Source organism: Eleginops maclovinus, chromosome 9, assembly GCF_036324505.1.
Source record: "Eleginops maclovinus isolate JMC-PN-2008 ecotype Puerto Natales chromosome 9, JC_Emac_rtc_rv5, whole genome shotgun sequence".
NCBI lineage: Eukaryota > Metazoa > Chordata > Actinopteri > Perciformes > Eleginopidae > Eleginops > Eleginops maclovinus.
In genome coordinates this window covers 25,599,930-25,613,287 of record NC_086357.1, presented here as the reverse complement: position 1 = coordinate 25,613,287, position 13,358 = coordinate 25,599,930, and the positions used below count along the sequence as shown (strand labels likewise).

General features: G+C 38.0%; 1 protein-coding gene and 1 long non-coding RNA gene across 4 annotated transcripts; one reads left to right on the top strand and one right to left on the bottom strand.

Moving 5' to 3' along the window:
- Positions 1-74: 74 nt before the first annotated feature.
- On the top strand, positions 75-9,926 carry LOC134869065 (uncharacterized). 3 transcript variants are annotated; one of them, XR_010166380.1, is made up of 4 exons: positions 75-269; positions 1,230-1,287; positions 3,800-3,862; positions 6,704-9,926. It is a non-coding gene; the product is annotated as an uncharacterized LOC134869065 (long non-coding RNA). The 3 variants fall into 3 exon arrangements; XR_010166382.1 differs by having other exon boundaries at positions 1,230-1,297; XR_010166381.1 differs by lacking the exon at positions 1,230-1,287.
- cdkn2c (cyclin-dependent kinase inhibitor 2C (p18, inhibits CDK4)) lies at positions 191-11,468 on the bottom strand. Its single transcript, XM_063890469.1, has 4 exons — positions 11,288-11,468; positions 9,418-9,538; positions 6,652-7,009; positions 191-718 (listed from the first exon to the last, which is right to left on the bottom strand). Exons 1-4 carry the CDS (start codon positions 11,299-11,301, stop codon positions 714-716), a joined length of 498 nt encoding a protein of 165 aa, XP_063746539.1. The 5' UTR covers positions 11,302-11,468; the 3' UTR covers positions 191-713.
- Positions 11,469-13,358: the final 1,890 nt, after the last annotated feature.

Sequence of the window (13,358 nt, the reverse complement as noted above, 5' to 3'; positions counted from 1 at the left end):
TCATGTCATGTAGTTCCTGTTTTCTCTCCTTTTTTGTTTAGAACCTGTTTTTGTTCACCAGGTGCCTTTCTATGCCCTTCCTTCAGGGCAGACCTGTTCCAACTGCCATCATAGTGCTCCCTGTCCTATCTGGCCTTCCCGACTCAAAATCATTCAGAACTCTTCTGCCTGGATCATCAAGTCTGCTGTTTTACAGCCTATCGTACCAAATGACTTCTACTTCACACATCATAGAACAATCCATGTGGTCTTTGTCTCAGTTGCTGGTGGTAAGTGAGGTCTGTTTCTTATTACAGACTTTTTCTCTCACACACACTCATCGATACAAATGGGAACAACCTGGAATTCATTGCAGTGTTTTATTAAGTCAGATTGTTTATGCATTTGATATTTGTAGTTTTACATTCACATTAGTTTGATAGCAGAGAAAGAAGGAGGGGGTAGTGTTAACACTTCTGTTCCTCCCATGATTTTCAATAAAGGAGTAATACAAATTTCAGGGACACCTTTTTAAATAGCATGTATTACTATTTACCAATGAGTTCAATTTATGCTTGATGCTATGGTGCTATGGTAATACATTAAAAGCTTTGTTAGATAGGACAAGTGCGGTTTGATGACAAAATCCAGGGCATCCAAGAGCATTTTTTAAAAAAACAAAATCAGAGTCAGCAGAAAAGCAGAAGTTAACCATTCTTCATCCGCTTCGTCCTTTAGTCTGTGGGAGAGAAGAGAAAAAAGATCAATGACTTCATATCACATCTGAATCATAAACAATGTTACAATAATGCAATACTAATTAAGTGCAGCAACCATATGTGCACGGTTATTATAATGGTCTGTGTCCTTAGACAACCCTGATAGAATGTGTTGATCATGAGTCATGAACAAAAAGGGAATTTCCAAACGAAGTCCCCATTGAACCCTGCCCTGGCTCTTAAAATGCTGAATAGACAGTGCTTTATTATTTAGAGATTTCTGGTATTACGTCACTGTGTCACAAAGCCAAGCTGCGAACGTTTCTTGCGTAGAAGAAGAGTTAAGGTTTTAGGGATTCAGAAGAGAAATACAAACTAAGCTGAAGTGAAAACATAACCTATCTACGGAAGAGGATTAGGGCCACATGAAAAACTATTTAGGGGATGTCAAAATTCTGACTTTAATCTCAGAATTCTGACTTTTTTCTCAGAATTCTGACTTTTTTCTCATCCCCCAAACATTTTTTTCAGGTGGACCTAATCCCCTTCCGTAGGATCATCCGGAGGAGGTGAAATGAAAAATAATAACGTAAGTAATGGTAAGGATTTTTCTCTCTCTCAAAATTCTGAGATTCAATTCATAACTCCTCACGTCCCAATGTAAATTCTCATGTGGCCATAATCCTCTTCTGTAGGATCCTAATTACAACAAAAAAGGGAAATATTTGTCAAACTGAAAAAGAAATCACACTATTGCCCATACTGCTGGTTTTGAGTTAACTAACTTCATAATATAAAAACAGGATAAATAATACGGATGATTATATAATACTGTGATAAAGAGTTCTTCTAATCTTTATTCTTCCGATTCTTCTTCTTATTATTTCAACCAAAAACTTTGACTCTTTAACTTCAGCATACGTTCAGCTACAGAAACTATTCAAATATCAAAATATTCAGCTCGATCGGAAACGTTCAACTTTTTAAACTCTGTTTTTAACATTCAACTCAATGGGAGGAACCTTCAACTCCTCTTTTACCTACACCTTGCGCTAAATGCTACTCCTTCCACATACTTTCAGCTAGAGCAGGGGTGGCCAACCAGTCAGAGACGAAGAGACAATTATTTGACTGTGTTACTGCGAAGAGCCACATCATACACACATCGTGGATGTATGTCCCCCCACTTCTCGTGCCCTTTCTCTTTTGCTCTCACCCTTTCTGTGTGCTCCAGGGGCATAGCTAGTTTTGAAGTTTGAGTGGGGTGGACTTCACATCCTCTAGGGGGGTCCGGGGGCATGCTTCCCCGGGCAGATTTTTAAAAACACTTTAAAGTGAATTGCATGCTTCTGGTGCACTTTGAGAGCAACATTAAGAGGCTACACAATAGAACTGTGTGGTCTTGGTAAGGGGAGGGGGCACAACTCTCAACACTAAAGTGAGACTTAAAAAAATATATATATACATTTTTCTTTTCAATTTCAAAATGTTCATTTGGGTGGGATTTAATTTTTTTAGGAAGGCTGAAGTTCACCTAAAATAGGTATAGCTACGCCACTGGGGTGCTCCCTCACTCTATTCCTCTGTGCCCCTCTCTGTCTCTCACGCATAAAAAAGGAAAATCTAAAAATGTACAAGAATTGACACAGACACACACTCCAATAGAGACACACTCTGTCACACCGACAGACACACATACCTCTGCTCAGCCAGACTTTTTGTGTAAATGTCACACACCATGATATTGACAGAGATCAGTATTAAGACTAGAGGCCAGTTATTTTCAGCCATTAAGATTGTGTGCACTGCCTCACACACACTCTCACTTAATCATGTGAAAACTACTTTTATATTACTGCATGTTGCTTCTTTGAACTAAGTTGGCATTCATTGCGTTGAACACTCCTTTACAAATCTGGCTTACAGTATTTAAATGTTTGTATTTAAAACAAACCCATGACTAAGGTTGGTTCAAATACTGCTTCATGACAGTGATTTAAAAATAAATGAAGTGCATTTAAGTTCATTATCCTCGCATGATAACCATCTCAACGTTTACCCTGTGAGTGGCAGAAGATGCACTTTCTCTCTTATTTATTTCGTTATCGCGATTCAGCAACTCGGGAGTCCTTCTGTGTCGGTGGCCAGCTTTCCGTGAGCAGGCCCTCTCACACACAACTACAACCGCAAAGTGTTACCGTTTTGATCTGACAACTTTCTATTGAGTTATTAGGTTTTATCTGAGTTTTATTTTCGCCGTTCAGAAGCAGATCTCTCCCTCCCCTGTCACATCGCGAGTGCAGTAGAACCCGCCTCCTGTAGTGCAGGATCTGCATTCTGATTGGCTAAAGCACTTCTGTATCAAACCCTCTGTGTAACGATTGGCCTGGAACTTGTGTGTCGTTAACCCTTTTTGAAGATGGATACATATTACAATTCCATATGAACTGAGGAGCCGCATGAGACTGGGCAAAGAGCCGCATGCAGCTCGAGAGCCGCGGGTTTGGCCACCCCTGAGCTAGAGACTTCATTCCAACTTTAAAACAGTCACAAGACCTTAATGTATTCCAGCTGTGTTTGATATCTCTTACACTTGTTGAGATATGTCTCTTTGAGTGGAGCTCGGTGAAGAGGCCTGCAGATCCTAACATCAGTGTGTATTGCGCAGCGCGCTGACCGTTAGAGTGCGTGACGTCACAGCTAGAGGGGAGGAGAGCTTTTTTTAAAACCGGCCATAATTCCCAAACCCTATACTCCTGGGACACAATGTTACGCTTGAATAGTAGGAAAACCTCTCCTAGAATGAAAAATAAAAACAACTTAAGCAAAGAATTTAAAAGAAATGTCTTTTGAGGGCACCAAGCTACAAAAACTTTTCACATGTCTCCATTAAGTCCCATTGCCTCATCTCTCATCAAAGCACCAGCCGCACAACTTTAGATAAACGGCAAAATGAGCCGCTTTATTGTCCCGAAAATACACAAAAAGCACAGTGTCCGCTCATCAGGTATCTGAGACACTCTGAGCGTTGACATTTTACTGATAGCTGCTACCGTTTTCCAACAATAGTTAAAAATGTAAGAGGTTTATTTCTCATTCAGGTCAATGGAGAGGCTGTCCTTACACTGATCACTGCAGATCTCCATGGAAACCTTTGATCTCTGGTACGTACACACACGCACGCAGGCACGCACACACACACACACACACACACACACACACACACACACACACACACACACACACAGAAATACGTCATTACCGTTGTTTTAATGTTTGTGTTGGAGAGCACCATATGCTTGCCTATCAGAGTACTTCTAAGCATCCAATGTGAACAGAGATACACAGACTGGAGTTTAACAGACTGCCTATTCTACTTGAACATGTTCCACATATTGAGTACATTATTGGTGACGTATGGTTTTAGTTCAAAAGCATGCAGTTAAAATATTCTGCTGCTTTTCCAAAGCGTTTTTACTTTCTTTTCTCTTCTTAATATACATTCATTCACTACTACTTACATTTAATATCTAACTCCTTCAGCCTCTTTCAGCTACAGAAACCATTCAACTATGAAATGATTCAGCTATTTCAGGACATTGAAGCTATACATGTGGCTGTTTATACAGCTACAGTCACCATTCAGCTATACAAATATTCAGCTTTTTCTGCATTTTCCACAAAGTCCAGCGACACATTTTCAGCAGCTTAAAGCATTCGCATGCATTTTCAGCAGGAAATGCATTTTCTAGTTTTACTTTTGATACTTGGAGTGCATTTAACTTATACATCTGCTGTAGCCTACTTTGTAGTTCTGAAATGGGCCACTGTGCAGAATGAGTACTTTTTACTTTAAGTACGTTTTGATGCTTATACCTTTTTTATTTCACTTGAGTAACATTTAACAATGGTTTATCTGTAGTACGGTATTTGACAGACTTGCTAAAGACAGTAGTGAACGCAACGGATGAAGGACCAATCAGAAGGGGTTTACAGGAAATCTCTCGTCTCCTATTGGCTCATATGTCTGTCGATCATAGCTTGCTTGCTGATGACTCCGACAGGTCAATTTCTTTTAAAGATGGGAAGCAGCGGCCAAATACTAATCCAATAACTTCCACTAACTCCAAGGCAAGAAACAAGGTGTGTACATGTCTCTCACCGTCCTCAAAGTCAAGGTGAACATATGAATATAACCGAGCGTATATCAGTTACAGCTAACAGCTGGCCACACAGTAACGTTAGCCATCAGCCGATAGACGGACACACACACACCGGGAACTGCCAAGATGGTGTTTCTTTACATTTTTAAACGAAATGAGGATTAATGTTTGATATATCAGCTGCCGATTTGATAAGAAGAGACACATAATTAAGTATATTTCGATAACAGCGTTACACGGAGTTAAAAAAAGTGTCCCACGACTGATAATCTGTCAAAACTAGGCGTTTTTGAAAGCGAGTCTGGTAGTTTCCCCTCCAGATAACAATGGAGTGTTAAACAAACACTAGCTGTCAAATACAAATGTAAAACAGAATAACAGTTGGGTCAATATTTGACATAGACCTTCAGAGAGGAGCCAGAAATTAGCACGTTTAAGTCATTTTTAAAAATCATTGTTTATAAACGCCCCAAAAGCATCGTTTCTTTAATGTAATCAGTTCGATATACTTTATGCATATGAATCAAATCATGAAAGCGTGACCATAACCCTAATTTATAATGGGGGGATGATTAATTTAATTCAAAGATAATTTCATTGTGACACCATGGGGCTGTTATGACATTATGATCATGTACAACCAGTCACTCTGGAAATCAGTAGGCCACACAGGGTTCATATAGGAAATAAAAACAAAAGCGCGTTATACAGTTTAGTAATAACGAGACAAAACTTTTGATTTGATTTATTGTAAAATACAAACGTTTTCACAGTATACGCAACTGCATACCCGGGCGCTGCACAATAGCTGCCCACTGCTCCTAGTACTAGGATGGGTTAAATGCAGAGGACTAATTTCACTGTGTGTGCTCTGCTGTGTGCATGTATGTGACTAATAAAGAGGGTTTCATCCTCCGATTGTATCTATCTACCACACCTATCCACAGGATATGGAGCCTTAATCTAGTCATAGTATGCCTGTATAATTATGGTTATTTAATTCTCATTTCAATATTGCTTTCATTTAATCTGTTGAGCATAACTGGGCTAATTTACATGTTGTTGTGCTAACCAAAATGTGCGAAAATCACCACAACATCAAACTATATTTCTATAGTTATTGTCTAACACGTGCTCACACGGTAGCTGCTGCCCCTTCAGGCTAAATATCATAGATGAGGCCTAACGGGCTGTAGCAGTTAATTCAGAAACCACGTTATATAGGCTTAATGCTGACGTGTTCTCTTCATCAAACTTCTGATTTAAACCTACATTCAGTATAAGCCTGATTTTTACCTACATGTTCCCCATTTCAATAATGGAGTGACATGCATCTAAACGAAGTCTCGGCGTTAGTTTTTCAAATTAATAGCATGATCAACAGAGGCTTATATCTGCAGCTCCCTCGCATCTTAAAACGTATTAAAATACTGACGAGTTTTAAGGGAGGCGAATTTTCTGTAATGGTGGAGAAACAGAAGCATTCGAAAAAACACATGCAAGGCTTTTATTTCTCCTTTCAGAATAAGCCCATGGTAGGGCCTGCAACCTGTCAGCATACAAAAGAAAAATATAGGCCTATAGAACATAAAAAAATGTAGGCCTATGATTAAAAATAATACGTTTTTAACCCTCCTGTCATGTTAAAAAAAACACATTTATGAATGATGAAAGTGGTAAATCGGACGGATTCGACCGAAACACGACACGAGGGTTAAAAGACAAACTTCAGATTTTTTTTGGACAGGAATCCATTTTATTGTAAGAAATTAAAGCAGACCCCCACTCACTTGAGCTCAAATAATCCTCGATGCATTTGGCCGCCTCCATTTCCTTGTGCAGGTGCGCCAGCTGCCCGGCGGTGTATCCGTCCGCGTTGCAGGCCCCGGGGTCTGCGGTGAGACGGATCAGCAGATGGATCACCTCCAGGTTTCCCTCGCTGGCGGCCCCGTGCAGCGGAAGGTTATCATTGTCATCACACAGGTTTACATCAGCGCCGTACTGCACCAGCTTCTGCACAGAACCTATCCAACCGGCTCTCGCTGCGTCGTGCAGTGGGGTGAGATTCAGAATAGGGTCTCGGATGTTTGGGTTTGCCCCTTCGCGTAGAAGCGCCTCCACTAAATCGGGATTGGCCCAATTCACCACCTGCAGACCAACAGATGAGAGACTCAGAATACTTTACTGTCCATTAAATGTACCCGTGGTGTGGTGAAGTGTGTACTGGACTTCGATTTTGGGGTACTTGCACTTTACTTATCAGAGTTTGAAGTACGTTAGTACATTTACTCAAGTATACTGTTCTTAACAGTGTTGAGGTTCTTGTAGTTTACTTGAGTATGTTATGCTGCTTCTTTATGTTCTTGTACTCCACTACAATTCAGAGGTAAATCATGTACTTTTACTCCACTTCATTTATTGAATAATTTTAGTTGCAGATTAGGATTATTGATGGTAAATATAATCTCCCTTAAATCAGACTGTAGTTCACCTGGAGTAAATCCAGCAGCTACCCTGCAGTATACAAAGCCATTCAAACTAGCTGCACCTTTACCAGCTCTGAGAACACTTTAATGATCAATCATTATAAAACATATCAGAGATATTATTCTGAAATGGACCAATCAAACAATGACTACTTTTACTTTTGGTACTAATATTTTTGCAGACTTCATTTGTAGCATTTTGAATGCAGGACTTTTTCTTGTAACAGAATTCTGCACTCTTTTTACAAAATAAGTTACTTTACAGATTCAGATTATTAGGAAATTCAAAAATATAAATAAACTATGCTATATAGTTATAGGTAAAACATCCAAGTACATCAAGTAATTATAAGCATACCTCCACTACTACAGTAGCTGTGATAAACACATTATTGCTAAAAAATAAATAAATGAATCCAGTATTTAATATATATTTTTCTGATATGGGACATTATGCAAAATAAATACTTAGGTAAGATCCTGAATGCAGGTCTTTTACTTATACTTAGTACTTTTACACTGTAGTATTATCATAGATAGATAGATAGATAAAGTACCTTATTCATCCCAATTTGGGAAATTCTTGCATTGCAGCAGCTCAATAAAAATAAAATAGCAATACAAATGTATAAAATAGACATACAAAATGAAAATATACGTACAAAATGTACACAAAATATAAACAAACATATTAATATAAAGTAGGATATTGTATAAACATTAAGTGTTTGAGGAATGGAATATTAAATAGAATCTAAATGTGAAATGTACAGCGTGGGTTCAACTGAAGTAATGCGATAGAAGCTGTGGATAAGAGAGTTATCTGCCAGCCAGGGGTGAATTGTTATAGAGTGTTATGGCAGTAGGCAGCAATGTTTTCCTGAATCTGTCCTTGTGAGAGCAGAGCTGGAGCTTCATCCACCACTAAAATGTACATAACGGAAATGTGTCTCTGGCACTGGAAAAACAGGTCAAATTACAATCACCACATCCTAACATTCATACACACAGGAAGAGGGACAGTGCATCTTAAAGAGACTAAGCGGCCTGATTGTTGCACATAGTTGTGCAATAACAATTTATGTGCAATATATAAACATAAATATGCCATTATTAATAACGGCAATATTACCTGGCTGTTATATCTCCTTCAGGATGTGTATTTTGTAAATTGTGTGTTTTTCTTTATCTTGATATTTTTTTTAATGCATATTTTCTTTTGTAAAGCTGTCTTTGGCTCTGTTGCTGCTGTAGCAAATTTAAATTTCCCCTTTGTGGGACGAATAAAGGGATTCTGATTCTGAATAGCCTAATAACATGTGTGCTTTTAAATAGAAAAATTCCCCTTTTTGTGTTGCATGCACAGTGGGAACATGCACATAGATATAACAAAGGAACAGTGCAGAGAAAGGGCTTAACTTATTAAATATGCAATGCATGCAAGTTGATACAAATCTTAAAAAAGAGAAAGAATAGGATCATGGATGGGCTGGCCCTTTTTTTTTTTTTTTACTTTTAAAGACCTGTTATTAGGAAGAATGCATTTTTTCTCAGCTGCAGTGTTAATGTGGAGATGTGCCATGACACAGCCACATGTAGTAGTCAGCCATCTTGTAAGCCCTGTCCCTATTTCTCCATTTTGATTAGCTCTTTCACCTTCAAATGTAACATGCATTTCCCCTTATAAGTAGGAAATGGGCTTACTCTTTATTTATTTTCATCAAGCACAAAATGAACACTGGAAATACGTTCAGTTGTGTAACTAGTTGTGACAGGGTCTCATTGTTCTAGCATCGACATCAAGTGATAATAATCTCACATGAAAAAATTCAGAAATTATTTTGACAATTTCTATTTTGTCTTAAGGAGTGTATTTAGATTAGATTTGCTACAAACTCCAACAACCTGTCCACAGATTCCTCATATACTATAAAACTATTTAAACTGTTCAAAATGAAAAACACAATCTACTGAATATGACCTTCTAATAGTACGTTCTACAGAAAAGATCAGGATGAAATACTATTTCTTCAAGTTCCCCTTGGCACAATTTAAAAGTGATTTACTAACCTGCAGTGCAGTCCTGTTGTATTTATTAAATCCATTAACATCTGCTCCATTTTGCAGCAATTCCAACACTTTTTGTAGGTCGCCACGGGCAGAAGCATTGCAGAGGTTGTCAGACATTTTTCTGAAAAGGTTTAGGGAGTCAAGGTTTCGGACAAACTGTGACGGAGGACGATATCTGCTTGAGGTTAAGTATCAAGAGCAATGCAACCAGAAGCACCTCCTCCATACCTGCCCACATTGCACGGACTTGACCCAGACCGCCCTCACTGTAAATCATAGTTTAGAATAGATACATCTATTGGTATGGGGCCTGCTTTTCTGTTTGCCTCCCTTTATTGACTTAACCATATTAAAAACACACCAATGTCAATCAAATGCTTTGTACAAGGTAGTAGCAAACAGCCTTGTCAAAAATTGTTTGACCTGTCAAAAATTGTTTGAATGACTATCAGCTAAGAAGCTGAAAACATGTATATTATTGTATGAACGAATAAATAAATAAAACTTCATTATCATTGTAAAATAATACATTTTGTAACAATACTATGCTCATTGAGACATAAAGTGAACATTCATTGTGGAAATTAAATCTACATTAAACATGTTGCAACTTTCCCAGGTTAGGGTCAGGGGCAACCCTTTTTCTTTTCAAATGTAACCTATATTGTGAACAGTCTGATTTATCTTGAAATGTTTTGGTAATAAAACGTTGGTTTCTCCACACCAAAATAGAGAGAAATTCAAAAAAGTGTTGCATTTACAGTAAATATATACATGATATTCGGCCTTCTATAACAGAAATCAGAGAGCTGTGACATTTATTTACACACAAAAAGTTGTAAAGGCTGGCACCTAAATCTCTCCACAGCAAACGCTGCTTGTTCTTTCTTTTGAACCTTTATTTAACCAGGGTAGGATCTCATTGAGATTAAAAATCTCTTTTTCAAGAGAGTCCAGGCCCAAGATAGGTAACAGCACAGTCATAGCACACGTTTAGACAACGCATTTACAGACACAGCGGCCTGAAAGGTGTTTGAAGAACACGTCTTTGATTATTGATAATTAAAATATGTCAAGCAGGGTAAGCTAGCGTTAGCAGTGAAAGCAAAGGGATCCATGCAGCTTTCATTTGTCGATTTGCCCCTAGCTTTTTTTAGAGGACGGAGAAACTCCCAAGACAAAAGGCGTTCTTTTTCTAAAAATGAGAATAAATAGAGATAGAAATAGCTGCTATTTATTTACAGGTTACTTTTTGTCAATGTTGCATGGAGGCACTTTAGAGGAGCTCAAGATCCGAGGATACAACACAACTCCAAACTATAATGATTTATTATATGTGCAGGATAGCTGTTTGAAAATGACCCCACCTTACTTTAAATGTGAATAAATCCCAAACAGCCTTCCTGCATGTTGATATTCGTTCCTTCCGGGTGCATCGCTAAAAAAAAAGCAACAAGAAAGTAACGCAACATATTTATTACAGCTCCGGAAAAAAACAAGAGACCACTCCATTTTTCTTAAATCTTTAACCTACGTGTATGGCTGCCATTCCAGTGTTTCTTGGATTTCAACACAGAGAAAAAAATGCCAGTATAATAATTAATTGAACTCAGAGACATACCTATAACAAATAAGACAAGAGCAAAAATAATGCTGAAGTGTTCTTTTTTTCCGGGGCTGTTTATAAAATTGTTGATTCTACGCATATTTCCGAAAGCCATGGTGTCATTTGAAGCTTTCACTTCCTGCTCATTTTGATATGAGTTGGCAGTCATTTCAAAAAATGCTTTTGGCCAACATGAGTTGAATTTCATCAAAGAGGAAAGACGACCTAAAACAAACAGGGCGACGTGGAGAAAGTACAACCGACCTCCATAGATCCATCTGCGTAGCTCCATTTTCATATTGTAGCGAATAAACGTCCCGTCATTGTAGCCTGCTGTATCATCGTTCCTGCAGGGATGACAGCCTACATATGCTTCATTTGATATTCAGATCGAGTTGAACAATATCTCGCTGAATGCTTTCGTTTACGGTTTAGCTGAGACCTTGAATTTGAATTATCCCCCAAAACAACAAAGCGTGATTTGATTGGAGCTTCACGACATCCGGAAGTTTATTACGCAGTTTGATGGTGACAGTTTTGATATAACTTCATTTACTGCCTGATATCATGTGAACTTAATCCCGGTGTAACCAAAGCCTTATTTAAGTGTTAATCTGAATGTGCAAACTAACTAAAGGTACTACATCAGTGTAGTGGAGTAAAAGTATAAAGTACCAGCAAATTGAATGACAAGTAAAGTATAAGTCTCTCAAATTGTTACTTAAGTACAGTTCTTGAGTAAATGTACTTTGGTACTTTACACCACTGAAGATTAATGCGTAATCATAAACACAGCCAGATTTTAGCATCTTGATATAAGCATTGTGTTCTACTTCATTTGTAAAGATCCTTTTCCATTCAGAAAGACAACGGTTTTCATCGGTCATGCAACTGTGGGTAAGGGCTTCTAGATTCCTTTATCAGGACGCCCTCTAGTGATATGGATTTATATTGCCTCCATGGGCCGTTTCATTCAAGATGCACAGATCCAAAGGATTTATTGTCACATGCACAGTAGCTACAGTGTAGTAATGGCATTGAAAATCTTAAATCCCAGGCTCCTCCAACAGTGCAACATACTGTATATAAGACATATAACAAATGTAAAAAAAACAAACTAGAAGAAACAGTAGGAATACAATATTTCAAGAGAAGGATGCAAGACAGGCAGTAAAGGAGAAGTAAACTATATACATATAAAATACAATAAGCTAAATGTTGCATGTGACAAGTAAATGCAGGAGTCTGATACATGTAGAATAGAATCAGATAAACAAGAATAGAATGTCAAATTAAATACTGTACAGTGAAATAAATACTGCTTATTGAAGTACTACATGCAAACACAATCTCTTTAGTGTTCAGTAGTGGAAGAAGAAATCAGACTTTTTACTTGTCACAAGTAAAACGTGGTATTTTAAGGATCTTAGTAAGCTATGACACCCTATATACAATAATTGGATTGTTATTTCCTATTGGGAAATGTTCCGGAAACTTGAGCATGTTGATGGCGAGGCTAGAACACTTGCTTGTGCACATTTTCCAATCTTTTGTTTTTGTAATTTAGATTGTATTCGATATTTTCAAAGACATACGTAACAGGAAAGACAGCAATACAATACAAGGGCAATGCTCACACACAAACAAACAAAACAGAACATGGGGGGGGGGGGTTAGAGTGTCAATTTTATGTTATGCGTGCACATGGTGTTGACTACATGATTAACTCCATAACATAGAAATACTTTCATTATTATCATGTGTCATTTTAAATGTTGAAGCTGCTCTTGTATTATTATCTCTCCAAATCTGGTGCAGCATTTGACGGGGCACCTGTTGCTTGGTAGGCCAACATCCATGGACCTATTTCTTCTCCCCCTGCACCGCCATGTTATCATTATCGGCATGACCCTCTCTTCCTTAACTGCTTAACTGCGTTTGTCCTTTTTAACCACCAATATACGTGGCATAACTGATAGCTTGGGAGGCATCTGCATCATACTCAGGTCTGCTGCAGCTTTGGGTCAGTTGCTCTCAAAAAGGGGGCAGAGGTGGGAAGAAGTACTCAGATCTTGTACTTAAGTAAAAGTAGAAGAACCACAGTGTAGGAATACTTTGTTACAATCAAAATGTTGATTGAGTGAAAGTAGAAAAAGTATTGGCATTAAAATATACTTTAAGTAGCCCTAACTTAAGTAAAAGTACTCATTATGCATATCGGTCCATTTTCTCTGAATTTTAGTGGAGCAGAAGAACAAAGAAACATAAAATGGGAATACTCAAGTAAAGCACAAGTACCTCAATTATAGTACAGTACTTGAGTAAATGTACTTAG